Here is a 26,895-nt window from a genome sequence, read left to right as displayed (position 1 = left end):
AATACAATGATTGACTACTTTAATACGTTATAAGTGAATTTGTCCAAATACTTATGACACCTTCAAATGGGGGGACTAGGTAAATTAAGTGCTTCAATTTCTAAACGGTAAAAGAGATATGTATGAAAATACCCTCAAATAAAAGGTGCCATTCTGAACTGTCACCTCATATAAAACATTTGATCTCAAATCCAAAATGGAGTGTCGAGCCAAATTAAATGTTTCAGCTTCACTGTCCAAATAAATACAGTTGAAGTCGGAAGTTTACATACACCTTAGCCAAATACAGTTAAACTCAGTTTTTCACAATTCCTGACATTTAATCCGAGTAAAAACCCACTGTTTTAGGTCAGTTAGGATCACCACTTTATTTTAAGTATGTGAAATGTCAGAATAATAGTAGAGAGAATGATTTATTTCAGCTTTTATTTATTTCATCACATTCCCAGCAGATCAGAAGTTTACATACACTCAATTAGTATTGGGTAGCATTGCCTTTAAAATTGTTGAACTTTGTCACGACTTCTACCGAAGTCGGTCCCTCTCCTTGTTTGGGCGGCGTTCAGCGGTCGACGTCACCGGTCTTCTAGCCATCGCCGCTCCACTTTTCATTTTCCATTTGTTTTGTCTTGGTTTTCCGCACATCTGGTTCACATTCCCTCATCTGACTAAATGTATTTTACCCTCTGTTCCCCCTATGTCTGTGTATGGAATTGTTTGTTTGTTACGTGTGGTTCGCAAAAGGCTGGTTTGCACCGGGTATGTGTTTGACCTGTGTGTTTTGTTTATTGTACCGTTTTTGTACTTTGGGCGTTATCACTGTTTTCCTTGGGAATGAATAAAGTGTGCCTGTTATCACCCATCTCTGCTCTCCTGCACCTGACTTACCTTCAACCAGTTGTGCACATCGTGACAAACTTCGGTCAAACGTTTTGGGTAGCCTTCCATAAGCTTCCCACAATTTTATTTTTATTTCACCTTTATTTAACCAGGTAGGCAAATTGAGAACACGTTCTCATTTACAATTGCGACCTGGCCAAGATAAAGCAAAGCAGTTCGACACATTCAACAACACATAGTTACACATGGAGTAAAACAAACATACAGTCAATAATACAGTGAAAAATAAGTCTATATACAATATGAGCAAGTGAGGTGAGATAAGGGAGGTGAAGGCAAACAAAATATATATAAATAAATAAAAATATAAAAAGGCCATGGTGGCGAAGTAAATACAATATAGCAAGTACAAAAAAGAAAAAAAAGTAGAGATAGAAATAATGGGGTGCAAAGGAGCAAAATAAATAAATAAATAAATACAGTAGGTAAAGAGGTAGTTGTTTGGGCTAAATTATAGATGGGCTATGTACAGGTGCAGTAATCTATGAGCTGCTCTGACAGCTGGTGCTTAAAGCTAGTGAGGGAGATAAGTGTTTCCAGTTTCAGAGATTTTTGTAGTTCGTTCCAGTCATTGGCAGCAGAGAACTGGAAGGAGAGGCGGCTAAAGGAAGAATTGGTTTTGGGGGTGACCAGAGAGATATACCTGCTGGAGCGCATGCTACAGGTAGGTGCTGCTATGGTGACCAGCGAGCTGAGATAAGGGGGGACTTTACCTAGCAGGGTCTTGTAGATGACCTGGAGCCAGTGGGTTTGACGACGAGTATGAAGCGAGGGCCAGCCAACGACAGTGTACAGGTCGCAGTGGTGGGTAGTATATGGGGCTTTGGTGACAAAACGGATGGCACTGTGATAGACTGCATTCAATTTATTGAGTAGGGTTTTGGAGGCTATTTTGTAAATGACATCACCGAAGTCGAGGATTGGTAGGATGGTCAGTTTTACAAGGGTATGTTTGGCAGCATGAGTGAAGGATGCTTTGTTGCGGAATAGGAAGCCAATTCTAGATTTAACATTGGATTGGAGATGTTTGATGTGAGTCTGGAAGGAGAGTTTACAGTCTAACCAGACACCTAGGTATTTGTAGTTGTCCACAATAAGTTGGGTGAATTTTGGCCCATTCCTCCTGACAGAGCTGGTGTAACTTGGGTCAGGTTTGTAGACCTCCTTCCTCGCACACTTTTTCAGGTCTACCCACAAATGTTCTATAGGATGGAGGTCAGGGCTTTGTGATGGCCATTCCAATACCTTGGTTGTCCTTAAGCCATTTTTACACAACTTTGGAAGTATGCTTGGGGTCATTGTCTATTTGGAAGACCCATTTGCGACCAAGCTTTAACTTCCTGAGTGATGTCTTGAGATGTTGCTTCAGTATATCCACATAATTTTCCTCCCTCATGATGCCATCTATTTTGTGAAGTGGACCAGTCCCTCCTGCAGCAAAGCACCCCCACAACATGATGCTGCCATCCCCATGCTTCATGATTGGGATGGTGTTCTTCGGCTTGCAAGCCTCCCCCGTTTTCCTCCAAACATAACGATGGTCATTATGGCCAAACAGTTTTATTTTTGTTTCATCAGACCAGAGGACATTTCTCCAAAAAGTACGATCTTTGTCCCCATGTGCAGTTGCAAACCGTAGTCTGTCTTTTTTATGGCGGTTTTGGAGCAGTGGTTTCTTCCTTGCTGAGCGGCCTTTCAGGTTATGTCAATATAGGACTCGTTTTACTGTGGATATAGATACTTTTGTAGCTGTTTAATCCAGCATCTTCACAAGGTCCTTTGCTGTTGTTCTGGGATTGATTTGCACTTTTCACAACAAAGTACTTTAATCTCAAGGAGACAGAACGAGTCTCCTTCCTGAGCGGTATGACGGCTGCGTGGTCCCATGGTGTTTATACTTGCGTACTATTGTTTGTACAGATGAACGTGGTACCTTCAGCGTTTGGAAATTTGTCCCAAGGATGAACCAGACTTGTGGAGGTCCATTTTTTTCCGGAGGTCTTGGATGATTTCTTTTGATTTTCCCATGATGTCAAGCAAAGAGGCACTGAGTTTGAAGGTAGGCCTTGAAATACATCCACAGGTACACCTCCAATTGACCCAACTGATGTCAATTAGCCTATCAGAAGTTTCTAAAGCCATGACATCATTTTCTGGAATTTTTCAAGCTGTTTAAAGGCACAGTCAACTTAGTGTATGTAAACTTCTGACCAACTGGAATTGTGATACAGTGAATTATAAGTGAAAAAATCTGTCTGTAAACAATTGTTGGAAACATTACTTGTGTCATGCACAACATAGATGTCCTAACCGACTTGCCAAAACTATGGTTTGTTAACAAGAAATTTGTGGAGTGGTTGAAAAACAAGTTTTAATGACTCCAACCTACGTGTATGTAAACTTCTGACTTCAACTGTACGTAGGGGAGTCTTTATTTGGGACAAATCATAAAAACAATTGGAAAAGAACAGACCACCACCTTAATCTACATGTATCTATATTTATTAGCCTAGCCCTTGAAAAGAATAACAACACATGTTCATTTTTCTTGTTCTGCTAACATCAATCATGTGTGGGGGGGATCATACCTGTTCTGCATTGCAAGACCATACTAATTACAACTGTGTGCTCAAAACAAATTTCCCCGGTTCTATCCGTCTTTCCTAATCATCAATGTGCAACCCTCAATGATACACAGTATAGTGCCAAGAATTAAGTCAAGAGTAAATAGACATATTTAGAAACCAAGGCAAGGTGGGAAGGTTATCTTCCCAAGAAGTTAGGGCTCAGCTGGATTTCAAATTAGGAGGTGGTCGGGGACCTTGGGAGTATTCCATTAAACCCTGATAATCCTGTATCCTACATAGTTATACCACCATCCCACTGATCCTTACAGGCCTGTGGGATCCTTTTTGTTATCTTGAGGAAATGACAAACTTTTGGGGAATTCATTTCAGGTCTCCCACACATATCTACTCTCTCGTCCACCCTCCCTAATCTAAATGATACAAACTTGAAAACGCTCTCTACTGCTGCATGGCTTGACTCCTTACAGCTGGCTTTGAGCGGAGTGGGGTATGGGGGGGGGCAGCTATCCAAGCATCCGCTCCTCTTAGGGAACTGGGAGTGTCAACGCTTTGGGGTGCACAGTCTCCTATTAAGTCTCGGTAAAGAGGGGTTCACTTGCTTGTGTGCAATGTGTCTTGGAACTTTGTGCTCGTGTACCGTACATGGAAGCCCTTCTTATTGATGGTGTCATCAGAATGGAACTTTATAACAATGGCATCCCCAGCAGAGTAGATTTCCTCAGGAGGCTGGAAGATAAATAAAAAGAGAGAGAGAGAAAGATTATCTTATACCTGTCAATTATTTAAGTAGGCAAACACCCCTGGCATTTTGTGAAGTGCTACATACAGTAGCACTATATATGTACAGTAGCTGTTACAGTCTAGTAGGTGTACTGAAACCTTTTGTCATCCTTACCCCAGATCCACAGTAGCGACCAAGCCTTGGGGCCTTGACATCAGCACCGTCAAATAGTTCAATGTAATCATAGCCGCAGTCTGCCTCTTCCTCGATCTCAAAGGTTTGGAAGATGAGCTCTACTCCATAGCCCTTCTCAGCGGAGACCACCCACTGGCAGTCAGACGCCCCTGGGTAGTTGTTATCCCCAAACTGGGCGTGCGAATAAAGATCTTTGGTCTTGACCTCAGCTTTCAGGCTTCCTCCACACTCTGAGAACGCACAGCCACAAAAAAGAGACAGAGCCCCAGAGAAGGAACTCATTGAGATATGGAATGTCCCATTTATCAACAAATAATTATCTGAAAGGCAGTGTTTCTTCTATAACATTATACCCATCTGAAAAAGCTGATCTATTGTCCCTTTGGTTTCTTAGTTGAGAGACCAAAAACCACAAATTCAGGTGGCAACATGGGCATTGTCACCCCCAATCATACTAATGAATTCATATCTCATTATTCATGGGTCCTGACAAAAAATGTAGATGTTGTCACGCTGCCTGCTGAATCACACATTACAAACATAATGTACGTTAGGGATCTAACCAGACCAGGGATCTAGAATTGGCCTCCTATATCGCAACAAAGCATCCTTCACTCATGCTGCCAAACATACCCTCGTAAAACTGACCATCCTACCGATCCTCGACTTCGGTGATGTCATCTATAAAATTGCCTCCAACACTCTACTCAACAAACTGGATGCAGTCTATCACAGTGCCATCCGTTTTGTCACCAAAGCCCCATACACTACCTACCATTGCGACCTGTGCGCTCTCGTTGGTTGGCCCTCGCTTCATACTCGTCGCCATGGCTACAGGTGTTCTACAAGTCTCTGCTAGGTAAAGTCACACCTTATCTCAGCTCACGGGTCACTATAGCAGCACCCACTTGTAGCACACGCTCCAGCAGGTATATCTCACTGGTCACCCCAAAGCCAATTCCTCCTTTGGTCGTCTTTTCTTCCAGTTCTCTGCTGCCAATGACTGGAACGAATGGCAAAAATCTCTGAAGCTGGAGACTCATATCCGCCTCACTAGCTTTAAGCACCAGCTGTCAGAGCAGCTCACAGATCACTGCACCTGTACATAGCCCATCTCTAAACAGCCCATCTATCTACCTACCTCATCCCCATACTGTATTTATTTATTTATTTTGCTACTTTGCACCCAAGTATCTCTACTTGCACATTCATCTTCTGCACATCTACCATTCCAGTGTTTTAATTGCTATATTGTAATTACTTCGCCACCATGGCCTATTTACTGCCTTAACTCCCTTATCTTACCTCATTTGCACTCACTGTATATATACTTTTTGTTTTCTTTTGTTCTACTGTATTATTGACTATGTTTTCTTTATTCCATGTGTAACTCTGTGTTGTTGTATGTGTCGAATTGCTATGCTTTATCTTGGCCAGGTCGCAGTTGCAAATGAGAACTTGTTCTCAACTAGCCTACCTAGTTAAATAAAGGTGAAAAAAAATAGGGATAATATAATACCAAGACAAGATGAGAATCAAAAACCAGAGACATTGACATCAGCATACAAGAATACATTTGCATCAGTAGACACAGAGAGATGATCATTAATGATGGAGGTAAACAATGGTCCCAGGATCAAATCCTTGTTGCACATCCTTTTCAACCTCCCAGTAATTCGAGTTGTCTTTGGGAAAACGCATGCCTTTTTGATTGATCTGATGGCCAAAATTAGTCCCAACTGGATCAAAGACCTTGGTAAGATGAATGAATACCACTTATCTGGTCTGCTGGGGTTAATGGATGATTATTATTGTTACGCTCCCCAGTTTCTGTGTTGTTGGTTTGTATGTGTGTGTAAATCAGGAAATGGCTTCCTGGAATCCTAAAGCAGCTGATTGGTCGGCCCCATCGCTGATTTGAGCTCTGACCCCTCCCCCTCGTCAGGGGAAACGGCTGTCTCTTCAATTAAGAATGCCTTCTCAAGCTTGATAAAAGCCATTGTTCCTTCGTCATGGAGGATAGCTTCTTTTTATGTCCTTTGTTGGTTGTTGGTCAGTGAAAGTTTTGTTGTTATTATTTTGTAGCCGCTCCTTCAAAGGTTTGTATGCCAAAAGGACTTAGTGTTTTTGGTTAATTGAAATTGTTCACGTAAATTATTCAGTTTCATTTGTTTCCAGGGGGGGAAGGGGAACACACCTTGGGAGTGTTTAGGCAAGAGGCCTGCGGGCAAACATAACCCGTACTATTTAATCTGTCTATGCACACTATGTAAGGCCTGGGCGGATCACCCCATGTATTTTGGTTAGCTGCCGGGTGGTGCTAAAGGTTAGGTAAGAAGTGGTAAGGTAGGAGGGGACTCCTTAATTTTACTTTCTTTGCTTTGGTTCCGTCCAGACCCTTTTCCCCATATTACCGTGTTAAGGACTATTAATTTCCCTGTAAATAGGATTTTTCTCTGCCTCTGTCGTCCTTCGCCGCACCTACGATCACATACTTTTTCACTCCACGGGGAGTTGAGATGTAGTAGGTTGTTGCGTTCCCTACAAGAGGCGTACGTAACAATTATTATCAATATCTTAAATAGGTTATGGCGGTGGATTGACCAGACCTACATGGAAAAAGGTTGAATAATGTATTATACAATGAATATTAGTTGACTATTCTCATCACTCTGAAATAAAAACAACATGCTAGCAATTCAACCATATCCCCGTGTGCACCAATGAGAATTATCCATTTCAATCCTTTTCCTTCTGGTATCAAAAAATGCTAATGCCACTATGTGTCACCGACCTGCACTGTGTGAAGCCTCAAAGCCTCTCTTCTGAACTGAGTTGTCAGAGAAGAAGCGCAGAAACATCTCGTTGCCGCTGGAGATGACTGGCGAGGGTTTCTTGATGCCACAGAAGCGTCCCAGACTGGGGGACCGGCCATCCTGCCCATCGTAGATCTCCAGGTGGTCGTAGGCACACTCCAGATGAGCCTCCATGTCAATCTCATTGAAAGCCTTAAAAGTTTATGTAGTTTCAGTGAGGTAGGTGGTGAGCTATTAACAACAGTAATAATCTACATGACCCATCTTCCACTAATGACTATATACCGTTATAATGTAAATTGTAAGCATTACATAAGAGGTGTCATTAAAACTATGCCAATCCCTACATATATGTACATTTCTACCTCAATTACCTTGTACTCCTGCACATCGACTCAGTACTGGTACCCAGTGTATATAGCCAAGTTATCGTTACTCATTGAGTATTTATTCCTTGTGTTATTATTTCTCTCTCTGTATTGTTGGGAAGGGCCCGTAAGTAAGCATTTCACTGTTAGTCTACACCTGTTGTTTACGAAGCATGTGACAAATGAATTTTGACTTGGTTTGATCATGACACAGCAGTAAACATACGATTTTGATGCGGTGGCCTGGGGTGGTGGAGAGGGCCCAGGTACAGGCCTTCTTGCTGGGGTATTTGTCAGGCCAGTTGGGGCTGGTGATGGTGCCTAACACACTGCTCACCACATGATCACAGCCAGCTGAAAGATAAACATTGCTGATTCAATCAGTAATACAAGAGGAAATATCCTATCCCCAACTCTTTGATGTCATAATCCATGTAAAATAGGGTGTCAAGGGCTGTATGTAAATACTGGATGGATAAATATGGATAGGTACATGTATGAACAGAAATAGCTCTATGTAAATGTATGGATAAATCCATTAAAATAGGAGTTATCCTGTACCTTCCTTGCAGTCATGTTTATTGTCATGTAGCACAAAGCCACTGCGACACTGACAACTGTAGCTCCCAAAGGTATTGACACACTCTTGTTGGCAGCCTCCGTTCTCCTTAGAGCACTCGTCCTTGTCTGCATGGGAACAGAACATTGTCAGAAATTGCTAAACCCACCTACAGTAAACCCTTAGTGACACTAGACTGTTCGAACCATTGACCATATACTTTAAACATACATTTAAAGTATGTTTGTTGCAACAAAAAAAAAATGTAAGGCTTACCAGAGAAGAATTGGGCTTTGAAGCCTTTCTTTGACACTGTGTTGTCTGATTTGAACTCAATGCGCATGTTGTTGTATTGGGAGGTGACGGTTTCTGGTTTCTCTGTTCCACAAAACTTCCCATGAAGCCTGGAGTCAGCGGTCAGTCCACTCCTCACCTCCACATAATCATATTTACACACCTGAGGGAAGAAGAGACCACATAGGACATGTCAGACACACCTCAAGAGGAACTGGAGCAAGTACTATGGAATAACTAAAAGTAAACCACAGCACACACACACACTGGCTTACAGGACTAGACAATCATTTCCCTCATGAGGAGAGATCTTCATGGTCACCTTCACTGTGAGGCCATTGTAAACGCCCATTCCTAACCACTCACAACATTTGTAAGCATTATAGGGTGTTCTCAGGCTATAATGCTTACATCGTTGCCCTCGGTCTCAAAGACGTCAAACAGCAGGGTGATGTGGTAATGTGTGGGGGCCACCAGCTGCCAAACACAGTTCTTGTTGGGGGGGTATTCTTTGGGCCAGCCGGGAGTGGTGATGGAGCCATTAAGCTTGGTAATGAAGCCTCCACACGCAGCTGCTGGGGGGATACAGAGCTGACATTAGGGGAGGACACGTGGCCACGAGGCAACACAACTCAAACCACATAACAGTTATAGTTTAGGGAAGGTGGAGCTTGTTCACAGTTCAATAAAGTATCACGCACGTGAATGTGACACTACTCCCTAGGTTTCAAATTGCAACATTAATTAAGCAAATAAGAAAGTCAGGTCCTACCTATGTAGTCCTGTTATGAAATATGTACCATGGTTTGAATCAAAGCTCTAAAAAATGAAATAAGCATCCACTAAGTACAGAAATTAAGAATAACCACATTTCGAGTGGCAGTAGGAAATACAAAAGAAAGTGACAGGTTTATACAACACAAAGTGCAATCATGTCCTCTTAATGCAAAAGAGGGTAAAACACACCAACTAATGTAACCTCCCATATGGAAAAGTAATATATGGCCAAACGTTTGGACACACCTACTCATTCAAGGGTTTTTCTTCTTTTTTTTTCTATTTTCTACATTGTAGAATAATAGTGAAGACATCAAAACTATGAAATAACACATATGGAATCGTGTAGTAACCAAAATATATTTTAGATTCTTCAAAGTACAGTAGCCACTATATGCCTTGATGACAGCTTTGCACACTCTTGGCAGTTTCTCAACCAGCTACACCTGGAATGCTTTAACAACAGTCTTGAAGGAGTTCCCACATATGCTGAGCACTTGTTGGCTGCTTTTCCTTCACTCTGCGGTCCAACTCATCCCAAACCATCTCAATTGGGTTGAGGTCGGGTGATTGTGGAGGCCAAGTCATCTGATGCAGCACCCCATCATTCTCATTCTTGGTCAAATAGCCCTTACACAGCCTGGAGGTGTGTTGGGTCATTGTCCTGTTAAATAACAAATAATAGTGGGACAAACCAGATGGGAAGGCGTATCGCTGCCGAATGCTGTGGTAGCCATGCTGGTTAAGTGTGCCTTGAATTCTAAATAAATCACTGACAGTGTCAACAGCAAAGCACCCCCACACCATCTCCCCCATACTTCACAATGGGAACCACACATGCGAAGATAATCCGTTCACCTACTCTGCGTCTCACAAAGACACTCAAAATATCAAATTTGGACTCATCAGACCAAAGGTCAGATTTCCACCGGTCTACTGTCCATGGCTCGTGTTTCTTGGCCCAAGCAAGTCTCTTCTTCTTATTGGTGTCCTTTAGTAGTGGTTTCTTGGAGCAATTCAACCATGAAGAGCTGATTCACACAGTCTCCTCTGAACAGTTGATGTTGAGATGTGTCTCTTACTTGAACTCTGTGAAGTATTTATTTATTTATTTAACCCTAACCCTGCCCTCAAACCAAGGCACGTTGCCTGCTAATTATCTATAGGCTATGTTTAAACTAGTCAATTTTAAATTAAGTTTTATTTTCTAACAACAGTTTGAATTGAGGTTTGTTCCACCTCCTCATTAATTCACATGTTTGAGGCTTTACTGAGCCGGGGACAAACTTCTCTCTTCAACAAGAGCCCAACCAATTCCCCAGTGTTTCCCCAGATCAAGTATGAAGACATTACGCATCTCTAGTCAGAACAGGCCTTGACCAAACTTTTCCCCCCAGCACATTATCTGGCTGGCACCTGAATTGCCTTCATTGTTTTCCTTACAAACTTTGGACATGTATGCGTTCCTATCAAAGTAAGTGGATTATTTTCTGTATATTGTGTTGTCGTTTCTACTGTTGCACACCATTTGTATGTATGGATCATAATTGAATTAACGGTTTAATCATGTTTTCAAGTACTGCTGGCAAATCATGCTTTCCGTTTCTTGCATAGATTGTAATGGACACATACGATGTGTGTAAAATACTTTTTTGAAGGTTGTACTGATTATGATGTGCTAATGCTAAGCTATTTGCTGGCTATGTGTGGCGCCATTTTGTTGACATCATACAATGCATTCTGGTTTTCACGTAAGCATCTGTCAGACCAAAGATGTTATAACAAGGGATAGTTCACTCGACTGACTTATGGTGCTTTCAACTGGGAACTAAAAAAATACTAGGTCAAACCATGACAGGTCGGAAAGTCAGAGCTCTAGAAAGAGGCCCGAGTTCCCGAGTTGGAATCCAGAGGGAAAATCCCAGTCGGGGCTTGTTTTTTTCAAAGTTCCCAGTTGTCTTGAATGCAGTGATGTCGGAAGTCAGAGATTTACGAGTTCCCAGTAGTTTTGATCGCACCATCAGATTGTAATTTTGCCAGCTCAGACCCCCCGAAGGGGTTTATTTCTATTTAGCGTATAAACTTATCCTGTGTTTGCCCCCAATTTATTGATTAATCCCCCATCATAGTAATATTTCCTGCATCATATCCCCCCACAATACCTTCCCCATTTCTACCCCCATGGATTTGAAAAAAAACGCCTCAAATGAAATGAACTCCCCCACAAATCCCACTAAAATGGTTTCATCCCTGTTTAGCTTTTGTGATACGATTAGGCTAGGCGGTAGGCTTGTATTTGGTGTGATGATCTGTGAGGTGATAACATTTTACTTGTGTTGTGATTTGTCAAAAACAGTAAACGACTTGTCAAGTCATGTGCTCCGGTTCTTGTATACACTGTAACAAGTACATAGAAGATTTGTAATATGCTGAAATGTGGCTGAACTAAATTCATATTTTTCCAGACAATGGGCACAGCCATCTTTGACGTTGTTTTTTGTGTCTTATAGTGAATGGCATTCTGGGATTAGGTAGTTTTCAACAAGTCAAACATAAACAAACATGGCTGCCATCATAAAGAATATAGATGTTGTTAGCCTAGCTGACACGCATCTCTTTTCTAAACAATATTACATTTCTCCCTTGTGCTCACCAGAGATGTGGTACATTGTAAACAAGTTCAGTGTTAGGTGTCTAACTTACGTTTTGTTTTTTTGTCAGTGCAACCTGTTATTTAGACTGGTTTATGTAATGAGTTTAGCTGTGGATGTGTTGCGTGTGATGTATGGATGATGAAGTTCGCATTTATCTTTTACAATAAAATGTGAAATTGAGGAATAAAGTTGTGAAGACCTTTATTTCCCATCAGCACAAAACATTGTTTAGATGCTTTTCAGACAACAATGCTGTTTAGACACATTTGTTGCCTCATACGCTGTGTTGCTACTGTTCCAATTACATATTTGTGATCGAACGCTACAGGGACCACTCAACAATGATCACAAATACGAGATCGTACGGGTCAAAGGGTTAACACTTTTTTGGTTACACATGATTCCATATGTGTTATTTTATAGTTTTGATGTCTTCACTATTATTCTACCATCTAGAAAATAGTAAAATAAAATATAAACCTTGAATGGGTAGATGTGTCCAAACTTTTGACTGGTACTGCACCAGTTTTTAAAATGCACAAAAACCTATGAATGTTTATTTTCGTACCCTAAAGTTTTGGCTGCCTATAGGGTTATGGAATCACATTGTATTTATAAAACATGGTTTACATATTGTTGTTGTAATCAATGACTGTATGTGATTGTAATCCACTTTTATTTTGGGCCCCTGCCCTCAACAACACTAGAAGACTCCTGTGACAACTAACCATTTCAACCATTTCTTCTGTATTTTGTTTTAGAAAAACTGTATAACCTAACACAAAGCTAACTGTGTTAACCCTAGCCTGTCAAGCCTATAGGGTTGCTATTAAATTAGTGGCTAACGTTAGCTGGCTCAATATTGAGTATGGTTCATGTAGTTTAAAATATAAAAAAGGGCTACAAGTCAATGTATTAGCTAGTATGACTATATTAAATACAGAGGATATATTATGTTACTGTACTTATACACTGCTCAAAAAAATAAAGGGAACACTTAAACAACACAATGTAACTCCAAGTCAATCACACTTCTGTGAAATCAAACTGTCCACTTAGGAAGCAACACTGATTGACAATAAATTTCACATGCTGTTGTGCAAATGGAATAGACAAAAGGTGGAAATTATAGGCAATTAGCAAGACACCCCCCAAAACAGGAGTGATTCTGCAGGTGGTGACCACAGACCACTTCTCAGTTCCTATGCTTCCTGGCTGATGTTTTGGTCACTTTTGAATGCTGGCGGTGCTCTCACTCTAGTGGTAGCATGAGACGGAGTCTACAACCCACACAAGTGGCTCAGGTAGTGCAGTTCATCCAGGATGGCACATCAATGCGAACTGTGGCAAAAAGGTTTGCTGTGTCTGTCAGCGTAGTGTCCAGAGCATGGAGGCCCTACCAGGAGACAGGCCAGTACATCAGGAGACGTGGAGGAGGCCGTAGGAGGGCAACAACCCAGCAGCAGGACCGCTACCTCCGCCTTTGTGCAAGGAGGTGCACTGCCAGAGCCCTGCAAAATGACCTCCAGCAGGCCACAAATGTGCATTGCAGTGTAGTACTTTCTAGTCTACAGCATCTGACTGAATTATTAATGTTTTGCAGATGGATTATTTTTCTTCATTTTTTTCTCCAAGTTTGAAGATCAAATCACAATGTGTAATTTTGGGGGGGGATCTCCATCTCAGAATGCCCATAAGGATAACAGGCGTTGTGTCGGAGATTCATCGCCTGTGAAAATAGGCTACTTGCTGTTCACCCAAACCAACACCGTTTCAGTTGGGAATGTCCGTTCTGCTCATTCTAATTCTAAGCGGCAATGGCTGTGGTACAGTCTATGTATGTGTCATTTGTGACATTGTACAGATAAGACAGAGTCATTATATTCTGACCTAACTCAAATTTAAATATCTGGCTGCGTCATTATGACTTTGGATAATTTTTTTATGACACATTGAACTATTTGAAGAATTCTAGGTGGCAAAGCTAAAAGGGGAGAAGATGGGGAGAAAAAAGACGGATTGGATCCTGAAAAAGTGACCGCAATAATTGGTAAGTAGGTTATTGTTAATCGATTGCAAATGAGCATTTGACAGTGTGCTGGTACTGTCATGATATTTAAATTGATTGAGTGTAGTCTGGCCTATGATTGAGTGTAGTCTGGCCCAGGAGTGTGAAGGTGAACGGAAAGGCTCTGGAGCAACGAACCGCCCTTGCTGTCTCTGCCTGGCCGGTTCCCCTCTCTCCACTGGGATTCTCTGCCTCTAACCCTATTAGTCTGACCCCTCCTGTCTCAGCCTCCAGTATTTATGCTGCAGTGGTTTATGTGTCGGGGGCTATGGTCAGTCTGTTATATCTGGAGTATTTCTCCCGTCTTATCCGGTGTCCTGTGTGAATTTAAGTATGCTCTCTCTAATTCTCTTTCTTTCTCTCTCTCGGAGGAGGACCTGAGCCCTAGGACCATGCCTCAGGACTACCTGGCATGATGACTCCTTGTTGTCCCCAGTCCACCTGGCCGTGCTGCTGCTCCAGTTTCAACTGTTCTGCCTGCGGCTATGGAACCCTGACCTGTTCACTGTGATTACTATTATTTGACCATGATGGTCATTTATGAACATTTGAACATCTTGGCCATGTTCTGTTATAATCTCCACCCAGCACAGCCAGAAGAGGACAGGCCACCCCTCAAAGCCTGGTTCCTGTAGGTTTCTTCCTAGGTTTTGGCCTTTCTAGTGAGTTTTTCCTAGTCACCGTGCTTCTTCACCTGCATTGCTTGCTGTTTGGGGTTTTAGGCTGGGTTTCTGTTCAGCACTTTGAGATATCAGCTAATGTAAGGGCTATATAAATAAATTTGATTTGAAAATTTGATTTGAATCTGATACGCTTTTCACATTGTTTTTTTCCTTTTTAATATTTTTTTATTGCATTCTATGACCCCAAACCCAACACCTAACTGTTCTGTGCTCTTTATCTTCTATTTGTTTCTTTCCTCCTACAGATGCTGCCATGAAGCGTTTCCCAGGTGCAACAAAGGGACAAGTGTGAACAGCTTAAAACTGTAAAATAGCTGAATTGAGAAGCGACGTGAGAAAAACATTTATAGGATTAAATTACGTTTGTGTTTTGTGTCGTTTGTTCTAATGTTTTATTACCATGACTAAAAATATCACTGAAATAATGCTCCCGTAACATATTAACACATATTGTTAACATGTATTGTGACATATATGTAATAACAATTTAAATACTACATGTGTCAAACATATGAACTTATAAGTATTATACATACATGCACATACAGTACCAGTCAAGGCAGAAAAATGTCAGATTTATGAAAATGGCAATTATTGAATACTGTATTTCAACTTATGTGACATATGTACTTACAGTGCATTCAGAAAGTATTCAGACCCCTTCACTTATAACACATTTTGTTACGTTACAACCTTGTTCTAAAATTGATACAAATATTTATTTTCCTTATCAATCTAACCACAATACCCCATAATGACATAGCAACAACAGGTTTTTAGAAAACTGAAAAATCACATTTACATAAGTATTGAGACCACTCCGATATTTATTTTCCTTATCAATCTAACCACAATACCCCATAATGACATAGCAACAACAGGTTTTTAGAAAACTGAAAAATCACATTTACATAAGTATTCAGACCTTTTACTCAGTACTTTGTTGAAGCACCTTTGGCAGCGATTACAGCCTCAAGTCTTCTTGGATATGATGCTACAAGCTTGGCACACCTGTCTTTGGGGAGTTTCTCTCATTCCTCTCTGCAGATCCTCTCAGGCTCTGTAAGGTTGGATGGGGAGTGTTTCTGCACAGCTATTTTCAGGTCTCTCCAGAGATGTTCGATCTGTTTCAAGTCTGGGATCTGGCTGGGCCACTCAATGGTATTCAGAGACTTGTCCCACTCCTGCGTTGTCTTGGCTGTGTGCTTAGGGTCGTTGTCCTGTTGGAAGGTGAAACTTCACCCCAGTCTGAGGTCCTGAGCAGGTTTCATCAATCATATCTGTACTTTGCTCAATTTATCTTTGCCTCGATCGTGACTAGTCTCCCAGTTCCTGCCGCTGAAAAACATCCCCGCAGCATGATGCTGCCACCACCATGCTTCACCGTAAGGATGGTGCCAGGTTTCCTCCAGACATGACGCTTGGCATTCAGACCAAAGAGTTTATTATTGGTTTCATCAGACCGGAGAATCTTGTTTCTCATGGTGTGAGAGTCTTTAGGTGCCTTTTGGCGAACTCTGAGCTTGCCTTTTACTGAGAAGGGGCTACCATCTGGCCACTACCATAAAGGCCTGATTGGTAGAATGCTGTAGAGATGGTTGTCCTTCAAGAAGGTTATCCCATCTCCACAGAGGAACTCTAGAGTTTTGTCAGAGTGACCATTGGGTTCTTGGTCACCTCCCTGACCAAGGCCCTTCTCCCCGATTGCTCAGTTTGGCCGGGAGGCCAGCTCTAGGAAGAGTCTTGGTGATTCCAAACTTCTTCCATTTAAGAATGATGGAGGCCACTCTAGTCTTGGGGACCTTCAATGCTGCAGACATTTTTTGGTACCCTTCCCCAGATCTGTGCCTCGGAGCTCTACGGACAATTTCTTCGACCTCATGGCTTGGTTTTTGCTCTGACATGCACTGTCAATTGTGGGACCTTATATAGACAGGTGTGTGCCTTTCCAGATCATGTCCAATCAATTTAATTTACCTCAGGTGGACTCCAATCAAGTTGTAGAAACATCTCAAGGATGATCAATGGAAACAGGATGCACCTGAGCTCAATTTCAAGTCTCATAGCAAAGGGTCTGAATACTTATGTAAATACATTTTTTCTTTTTTTTTGTAACACATTTGCAAAAAATTATAAAAACCTGTTTTCACTTTGTCATTATTTGGTATTGTGTGTAGATTGCTGAGGAAAATGTTTAACTTAAACCATTTTAGAATAAGGCTGTAATGTAACAAAATGTGGAAAAGGTCAAGGGGTCTGAATACTTTCCGAAGGCACTGTATGTGTACTTATGTGTGGATATATAAATAAGCATATATTGGCATATATGTTTCCACCATATATGCCCATAAAATATAAGTAATATACATATACCTTTTTTGCCATACATAACTTTTCCATATGGGCTCAGATGCCCATTAAAGCTTGATGGAGTGCTTTTCAAAATGTACAGGTCTTGTTGCTCTGAAATGTGTGAAAAGACTCTTTGCATGTATCCTAGCTTATTCAAAATGCATTTAGCGTCTCCTTGTTCTTAATGGACCAGTGATGAAGTGGTCTGACTGTAATAAAAACACACTTTCCTCCGATAAAGGATGATTAAACCATTGTTGAGGTGGCAGAAGACACTGAGTATAAAAATGTAGCCTACAGAGGATGAAGACATACAGTACTATGCACTATTCTGCATACAATGGGCACAATTTCTCCATCCTCCAACGATGACTTATGCTCCACAGTAAGCATCTGGCACATTGATGTCCAAGTGATAAAGAATATCAACATTTAGTTAGAAGACAGGGACTGATGAGTGCTTCTCAGCTACACTAGTGTCAATATTGGGATATTTTTCTCCTGAGAAGCTCATTAATCAATTATGACAATAGCAAAGATTAATATTTTGTGATGTGAGACTGTGGATTGAGTTGTCTGTTACCTTGAGACTGTCCAGTGAGTGGGATGGTGAAGTTGTGTGATTCATTCTACATTGGTGTTTTCAGGAGATGGATAAGTAATAACCTCCTGCACTCACCCTCACAGCTGCGTCTGTCTGAGGCGAGCTCAAAGCCAGGGTCACAGGCACATCGGTAGCTGCCCAGGGTATTCACACAGCGCTGCTCACAGCGCCCATTATCAGGCTTAAAACACTCGTCCATCTCTACCACCCACAGATGCCATTGTGATATGCAATAAAGAAGAAGAAAGGAACCATCAGTTCTACTGCACATTCCCTCCCTTTGTATGTTCATCATAGTCGACCTCTTCCAAGTACAGACGTTGTTGTAATATGCCATGATGAAAGAAGAACGAGAACATTTAGCAAAGCATTCTAGGAAACCATAAATTCTACATCCTTCCCTTTATATTTTCAGTCCACAGAAATAAAGAGTTCATCATATACTCCATTAATATTTTTCATCTCACCCAGAGGTCATGGCATCCCATGAAGGAATAACAAGTAGCATACCTTGGAACATTATCAAAATAATAATGATGCAGCCCAAAATGTAACAGCAATTTGTCAAGTCAATGTTAATATAAATGTGAAGGCCTGGGATACAGTTTAATAATCAGAAGATGGCTGCACAGATGTGAACGTGAACTCCTATATTACCACACATATTCTTTCCTGGTACCACATTTTTCAAAGGATTTCTGTGCAAAATATTACCCAATCCTGTGTCATCATAAACACTAATCACGGATGGACACTATTCTTGACATCTGACCTTTGAAGAAGGTGGCAGCAAATCCAGCCTTGTTCACTGATCCATCAGACACAAATTTCATCCAAAGCTGGTTGGAGCTGGTCTTGATGTCGTCTGGTTTGTCATGGCCACAGAAGTGGCCCAGCAGTGGACTGCTCTCTGAGTTCCCATCTCTCACTTCCAGGTAGTCATAGGCACAGCTGTCATGCCTCTCAATCTATGGTAGAGATAAGGCAATGAACATTGGGGAGGATGTTGACACAGGATGCCCAACTGTCCTACAAATTCACATCTCTGCTATGTCTGTTTTAAATATGATTATTTCGACTTAGCAGTATAATCCTGTAAGTGATGAAGAGGAAGTCTCCATCACATCCTACATCTCCAAGTGTCTGGACTATACGATTGGCAGTAAGAGGATGTGCTGCATGGGCTGCTGTCATCCCAGATTGAATGCTGATTATTCCTCCTGCTCAGCAGTGTCTGGGTGTCTCGTACAGGATTGAGTGAAAATTACATTCCAGTTCCCGCCTCACAGCCTTTACCTCAAATGACTGGAAGGAGAGGCCCACATGGAAATCCTGTGCTACTGTGACCTTCCACACACACACTTTGTTGGGTCGGTAGTCGTCAGGGTAGTTGGGTGACTGGATCTGGCCATTGTCCCTGTTCACCTCTCCCCCACAGATGGCTGGTGAGAGAGGGAAGCAGAAGGAGGGGGGGTATAACTTCCATGAATTCTTCCAACAACAATATCAACTTCACCCTTTTCCCCTTCTTTTGAGATCAAGAGAATATAGTGATAAGCAAGAGTTTCTGTGTATAGAGCTTACGTAATTTGACTGTTTCAGAAAACAAAGGCTTTTTTCAGACACTAAAAAAGGGAAGAAAATCTCTCTCGATATCTATCTATATATGCAATGCAATAAAATGCAAATTAATTACTTAAAAATCATACAATGTGATTTTCTGGATTTTTGTTTTAAATTCTGTCTCTCACTATGATACAAATTACAGACCTCTACATGCTTTGTAAGTAGGAAAACCTGCAAAATCGGCAGTGTATCAAATACTTGTTCTCCCCACTATATATAGTACCAGTCAAAGCATGGACACACCTACTCATTCAAGGGTTTTTCTTTTTTTTACTATGTTCTACATTGTAGAGTAATAGTGAAGGCATCAAAACTATGAAATAACACATATGGAGTCATGTAGTAACCAAAACAGTGTTAAATAAATCAAAATATAATTTACATTTTAGATTCTACAAAGTGGAATTTGTCTTGACAGCTTTGCACACTATTGGCATTCTCTCAACCAGCTACACATGGAATGCTTTAACAGTCTTGAAGGAGTTCCCACATATGCTGAGCACTTTTTGGCGGTTTTTTCTTCACTCTGCGGTCCAATTTTTCCCAAACCATCTCATTTGGGTTGAGACCGGGTGATTGTGGAGGCCAGGTCATCTGATGCCGTACTCCATCACTCTCCATCTTGGTCAAATAGCCCTTACACAGCCTGGAGTTGTGTTTTGGGTCATTCTCCTGTTGAAAAACAAATGATAGTCTCACTAAGCTCAAACCAGATGGGAAGGAGTATCGCTGCAGAATGTTGTGGTAGCCATGCTGGTTAAGTGTGCCTTGAATCCTAAATAAATCACTGACAGTGTCACTACCAAAGCACACCCACACCATCACACCTCCTCCTCCATGCTTCAAGGTGGGAACCACACATTCGGAGATCATCCGTTCACCCACTCTTCGTCTCACAAAGAGAACAAAAAATAAAACATTTGGACATATCAGACCAAAGGACAGATTTCCAATGACCATTGCTCGTGTTTCTTGGCCCAAGCAATTCTCTTCTTATTATTGGTGTCCTTTAGTATTGGTTTCTTTGCAGCAATTCAACCATGAAGGCCTGATTCACACAGTCTTCTCTGAACAGTTGATGTTGAGATGTGTCTCTTACTTGAACTCTGTGAAGTATTTATTTGGGCTGCAATTTCTAAGGCTGGTTAATCTAATGAACTTATGCTCTGCAGCAGAGGTAACTCTGAGTCTTCTTTTCCAGTGGCGGTCCTCATGAGCGCCAGTTTCATTATAGTGCTTGATGGTTTTTGTAACTACACTTGAAACTTTCGAAGTTCTTGAAATGTTCCACATTGACTGACCTTCATGTCTTAAAGTAATGATGGACTGTCGTTTCTCTTTGCTTGTTTGAGATGTTCTTGCCATAATATGGACTTGGTATTTTACCAAATAGTGCTATATTCTGTATACAGTGATTCCTCCTTTAAAAGTTGTGGGCTGCTGCAGCAGTCTGTGGCACGTTATTTAATTGTCAGCCATTTTTATGTTAATGCGATTTAGTGCTAGTTTGACCACCAGAGGGCAACTTGGAGAAGCATTTGATAGTCTTCCATATTGGCATTACCAGAGAATTTCAACCCTTTTTTGTAATAACATAGTATATGGGATTGATTTTAAGAAATTTGGCTTAATTCATTTTATTAAAGAAATTTTATTCAGAGAAAAACGAAAAACAAAACTCTCAGGGTTTCCACTGGGATGGAATGGAAAATATGGCGCTGAACAATGTGAAGGTCCGGAGTAGGCTACAGCATAAGAGGATTAGAGAATTCTACATGTTTTGCCTTCATTAGACAACTTTGTTCCAATATTTCTGTAAATCAGTGATATTTATTCCTATAGTAATTCCTTATGCTTTTACATTTGGATAATAAAGCATTTTGAAGATATAATCCACCTGCATTTGTTTATTAGGTAACTGTGCACTCTGACAAGTAAACATAGCCTACAATACATAATGTAGTAAACATGGGAAAGTGCCTAATTCCTTACATAAGGGAGAGCAGGCCATGTCTGTATTAGAGAATTAGGGCACGCGTGAGACCAGGATTAAATTCCCCGATGCGGAGGAAGGAGTAGGTTGTCCTTGTAAATAAGAATTTGTTCTTAACTGATTCCATATGTGTTATTTCATAGTTGTGATGTCTTAACTATTATTCTACAATGTAGAAAATAGTAAAAAATAAAGAAATATCCTGGAATGAGTAGGTGTGTCCAAACTTTTGACTGGTACTTCCTTAATTAATTTGATTATTATTATGGTGTTTCTATTCCAAGAAAAACGAAAAACCCTCTAGGTTCCAGTTAGGATGGAACGGAAAATATGGTGCTGTACAACGTAATGGTCAGCAGTACAGTACTGAGCTATTTAGCCAAAGAATCCCTGTGTCGTGCGGGCAGGGCACGCAGGAAATCGGGGTTCAATTCCCTGATGGGGAGGAAGGAGTAGGCTGTCCTTGTAAATAAGAATTTGTTCTTAACTGGCTTGCCTAATTAAATAAAGGTTACACTAAGAGCATAACATTTCTGTAATTTTTTAATTCTAGTCTAACCATTACCCAAACGGAGATTAAGTGAAAATAAAAATCTCATTGATTTATCAAGACCAGTCCCCATGCTTGTCTCAGAGCAGCGCAAAATGGTGCTAAAATAGTTGTAGGCTTTTGCTTCAAATCTTATTGCTTCTAACTTCAATATGCTCTTTAAATGAATAAGACCTACACCACTTTTAACAGCACATTACTCAACACTAATGAGACTCAATTAGCCTATGGTAGGTCTACAGTACATCTAAAAATAAAAATAAATCAATGACGTTGCTCTCCGCCGAGGATTCTAAATGAATATCTAAGGGGCTTTTATATAATTCTAAATTAATTTATAATAATAACATTCGCTTTGTTTAAAAAGTAACGATATTTTGGAGATTTCGTTTTCATTTAACCTAGAGTGAGCGAGAAAAAGGCAATTCTTGAACATAGGACATTCTCACCAATTAGTAAATAAAGCCAGTTTGTTATTTAGAATTATTTATTTCCAGAGAAACCTAACTTGATTATTTAGCAGACATCACTTGCTTATATTTAGTCAACACATATATCTTAAGAATATCATGGAATATAATTGAACATTTTCGTTTCTCCAAGCTTGTCTCAGAGCAGTGCGAAACGATGCAGAAATAGACGTCCACAGCAGGAAGGCCATATATAACGATATTTTGGAGATTATTTAGTTTTCAAAAAAATGATAGTGAGTATTGTAATCTGAATAAAGATCAAATTAATGTTTATAAAGGCCAAAATATAGCCCTGCTAATAGCCATAATGTCACTGTACAACGTGACCGTGTGTTTGAAAGAGTACTTTCCAGTAAGCAACAATTTGTTTACCTTCATTAGACAACTTTGTTCCAATATTTCTGTAATTCAGTGATATTTATTCCCATAGTAATTTGTTATGGGTCCATAACTCAATAAACATCAGCATTTTGAAAGAGTATTTTTATCATTATTTTATTAACGAAAGCATAAATATGCTGATGAAGAAATACAGTACTGTACAGTATATGCCTTTACATATGGATAATAAAGCATTTAAAGCATTTTGAAGATATAAGCCACCTGCAATTGTTTATTAGGCTACTGTGCAGTCTGACAAGTAAACATAGCCTACACTACATACTGTAGTAAACATGGGAAATTGTCTAATTCCTTACATAAGGGAGAGTAGGCCATGTCCAGACTTTCTCTGTGACCTCAAGTACACATTCCTCTTACAAACAAAGAACTTTGTGTCATGCAGGCCCAGGCATGGATCAAAGCTGGCGAGACATTCAATGACGTCATCTTCACAGACGAATCAACCGTGGCCCTTGAGCAATTTACTCAAAATTGCTACAGAAAAAAAGGAAGAAGATCAAGCAAGCCGAGTCCCAAGCATCCGCTCAAACTCCATGTGTTGGGGGCAATTTCTCGCCAGGGATGAGGCCCATATTAGATTTTTTTATGGTAAGTTTGGCTATTTACAAAGCAAAAGGTACATAAAATATTGTAGCCTCCACCTCTCGAACTGTTATGTGTTCCACAATAATTCACTCTTGCCTCCTTTTTCAGGTATCAAGGCTCGAGATTTCTTTGAGGAAGAAATCATCAAGAGATATGCTGGACCCTATGTCAGAGAGGTTTTTCTGGGACCACATCATTTCTTTCAAGGTAGGATTATAGCAATATTTTGTTACGTTTAGGCATATTTACATGTATATTTCTATTATTGTACCTAATGTTGACTGTTAGGCTAAATGTATTTTTTCTTCTCCAAAAGCAGACAATAACCCAAAACACACTGCCGTCCGGGTTTGCATTGCAAATGATGGCATAAACTGGGTCAAGACGCCAGCAGAGTAAGTAGACCTTTATGTCGTAAAATAAAGATTAAATCAAAATCAATAAATAAAAGACCTAAAACACCTACGGTAGGACTACAGTATATCTAAATGAATAAATAAAATACCTACAACACCTACGGTAGGCCTACAGTATATCTAAATGAATAAATAAAAGACCTACAACACCAACGGTAGGCCTACAGTATATCTAAATGAATAAATAAAATACCTACAACACCTACGGTAGGACTACAGTATATCTAAATGAATAAATAAAATACCTACAACACCTACGGTATATCTAAATGAATAAATAAAAGACCTACAACACCTACGGTAGGACTACAGTATATCTAAATGAATAAATAAAATACCTACAACACCTACGGTATATCTAAATGAATAAATAAAAGACCTACAACACCTACGGTAGGACTACAGTATATCTAAATGAATAAATAAAAGACCTACAACACCTACGGTAGGCCTACAGTATATCTAAATGAATAAATAAAATACCTACAACACCTACGGTAGGCCTACAGTATATCTAAATGAATAAATAAAATACCTACAACACCTATGGTAGGCCTACAGTATATCTACAAATATTTGTTTCAGCTCTACATGTAGGTCTCCTGATTTAAACCCGATCAAACTTGTTTGGCATCAACTGAACCCATTTATCCATAACTCTGCCAAGCCGACAGGCAAAGATGAACTGGTCAAGGCCAGTTTTGGCTAGAGAAATTGACAATACAACAATAAAATGTAGTTTAAATAAACATCTGCATTTGAATGTATTTTTTCTCGTTATTTTATTAACGAAAGCATAAAGATGTTGATGAAGAAATACTGTACTGCTGTTTTGAGTTAGAAATGTAACACTTTAGAGTACTTTAGCATCGAATACATTGCAAGTTAAAGGATTTTCACTACAGTAGCCGGACTATAAAAAGTCTATTGTTCTGCTAATAGGAAACATTTGTATGATGGGCAACACCTGCTACAATACTACAGTAGACTTGTGAAAAACAAGTGTTTGAAAACCTGTTTTCAAAATGCCTCCAGTTGTCCATCACTACTGTAAATAAAAACACAACATCTTGTTTACATTCTTTATTGCAACCACAATGTCACAAATAATTTGTATCTACCTGTCCAATTACTTTGAGTTAGGGATTTACAAATGTGCGCTTTTCATTATTAGTTACCATGTTTTAGTTCGAACGTGCAGACTTTTTTTCTTGAAATGATTGTTTTATGTCGGATGCATACAAGTAGGCCTAATAAAAAAATCCTACTACTATTAGGCTGTTCAGCCTCATAGCCTACCTCAGCCAGTTAAGTTATTTTGTATAGGTCTAGGCTCCGAATAAATAGACTCCAATTAAGCCCTCTTGTTGTTTGTAAAGTCAAATTAAAATGAAGATTATTGTTGAAATGAATAGCTCGACTGGTGTAAGTTTTCTCCATCTGTTGGTGTGCAACACTTGCATAACAAGTTACACTGAACCCAAACCGGCTGCGCACGTGCGCCATCGTACATAAATGTATTTTGTCCCCTAACACCAAACGCGATCACGACACGCAGGTTAAAATATCAAAATAAACTCTGAAACAATTACATTAATTTGGGGACAGGTCGAAAAGCATTAAACATGTATGGCAATTTAGCTAGTTAGCTTGCATTTGCTAGCTAATTTGTCCTATTTAGCTAGCTTGCTGTTGCTAGCTAATTTGTCCTGGGATATAAACATTGAGTTGTTATTTTACCTGAAATGCACAAGGTCCTCTACTCCGACAATTAATCCACACATAAAACGGTCAACCGAATCGTTTCTAGTCATCTCTCCTCCTTCCAGGCTTTTTCATCTTTGAACTTATATAGTGATCGCATCTACACTTTCGTAGTATTACCATGACAACCGGCAAAACAGCTCGTCTTTCGATCACCCACGTGGGTATAACCAATGAGGAGATGGGAGAGGCAGGACTTCCAACGCGATCTGCGTCAGAAATAGAAAGTAGTTATATTTTAGCCCTTGGCATCGCAGACGCTCGTTGGCGCACGCGAGCAGTGTGGGTGCAATAATTGAATAACATTGATTTCTAAATTTATTTTGTGACGCTTGCGCACGCAACGTGTCCGGTCTGGTTAGCATGTTAGCTATATTTTCAGCACCAGCCACTGTTCACCTCCTATTGATTGCGCTGCGGTTGCCGCCAGTTGTTTTTTAAATGTAACCTTTATTTAACTAGGCAAGTCAGGTAAGAACAAATTCTTATTTACAATCACGGCCTACCCCAGATTTACCCTGGGCCAATTGTACACCGCCCTATGGCACTCCCAATCACGGTCAGATGTGATACAGCCTGTATTCGAACCAGGGACTGTAGTAATGCCTCTTGCACTGAGATGCAGTGCCTTAGACCGCCCCACCACTCGGGAGCCATGACCAATATATACAGTCGTGGCCAAAAGTTTTGAGAATGACACAAATATACATTTTTACAGAGTCTGCTGCCTCAATTTGTATGATGCCAGTTTGCATATACTCCAGAATGTTATGAAGAGTGATCAGATGAATTGCAATTAATTGCAAAGTCCCTCTTTGCCATGCAAATTAACTGAATCCCCAAAAAAACATTTCCACTGCATTTCAGCCCTACCACAAAAGGACCAGCTGACATCGTTCTCTCAGTCAGTGATTCTCTCGTTAACACAGGTGTGAGTGTTGACGAGGACAAGGCTGGAGATCACTCTGTCATGCTGATTGAGTTCAAATAACAGACTGGAAGCTTCAAAAGGAGGGTGGTGCTTGGAATCAAGCTTCCAATACTCTACTCAGCAAACTGGATGCAGTTTATCACAGTGCCATCCGTTTTGTTACTAAAGCACCTTATACAACCCACCACTGCGATCTGTATGCCCTAGTCGGCTGGCCCTCACTACATGTTCGTCGTCAGACCCACTGGCTCCAGGTCATCTACAAGGCTATGCTAGGTAAAGTTCCGCCTTATCTCAGTTCACTGGTCACGATGGCTACACCCACCCGTAGCACGCGCTCCAGCAGGTGTATCTCACTGATCATCCCTAAAGCCAAAACCTCATTTGGACGCCTTTCCTTCCAGTTCTCTGCTGCCTGCGACTGGAACGAATTGCAAAAATCTCTGAAGTTGGAGACTTTTATCTCCCTCAACAACTTTAAAAATCTGCTATCCGAGCAGCTAACCGATCGCTGCAGCTGTACATAGTCCATCTGTAAACTACCCACCCAATTTACCTACCTCACCCCCATACTGC

General features: G+C 40.5%; 1 protein-coding gene across 2 annotated transcripts in view; it reads right to left on the bottom strand.

Moving 5' to 3' along the window:
- Positions 1-3,380: 3,380 nt before the first annotated feature.
- LOC129815129 (bone morphogenetic protein 1-like) overlaps positions 3,381-26,895 on the bottom strand; it is a 56,410-nt gene continuing 32,895 nt past the window's right edge. Inside the window, exons 11-20 of one of the 2 annotated variants that reach the window (XM_055868528.1) lie at positions 18,876-19,021; positions 18,352-18,547; positions 17,655-17,780; positions 8,853-9,016; positions 8,424-8,604; positions 8,150-8,275; positions 7,815-7,942; positions 7,199-7,412; positions 4,384-4,634; positions 3,381-4,214 (exon numbers count right to left, since the gene is read on the bottom strand). In XM_055868528.1, coding sequence (XP_055724503.1) covers positions 4,080-4,214; positions 4,384-4,634; positions 7,199-7,412; positions 7,815-7,942; positions 8,150-8,275; positions 8,424-8,604; positions 8,853-9,016; positions 17,655-17,780; positions 18,352-18,547; positions 18,876-19,021 — 1,667 coding nt within the window. In that variant the 3' untranslated portion in view covers positions 3,381-4,079. The remainder of the gene's footprint in view (positions 4,215-4,383; positions 4,635-7,198; positions 7,413-7,814; positions 7,943-8,149; positions 8,276-8,423; positions 8,605-8,852; positions 9,017-17,654; positions 17,781-18,351; positions 18,548-18,875; positions 19,022-26,895) is intronic. The other variant, XM_055868538.1, reaches the window with a different exon arrangement.

This window comes from Salvelinus fontinalis, chromosome 2 (assembly GCF_029448725.1).
Source record: "Salvelinus fontinalis isolate EN_2023a chromosome 2, ASM2944872v1, whole genome shotgun sequence".
NCBI lineage: Eukaryota > Metazoa > Chordata > Actinopteri > Salmoniformes > Salmonidae > Salvelinus > Salvelinus fontinalis.
Note: the sequence above shows the minus strand (reverse complement) of the source record. Positions and strands in the feature narration are given on the sequence as shown.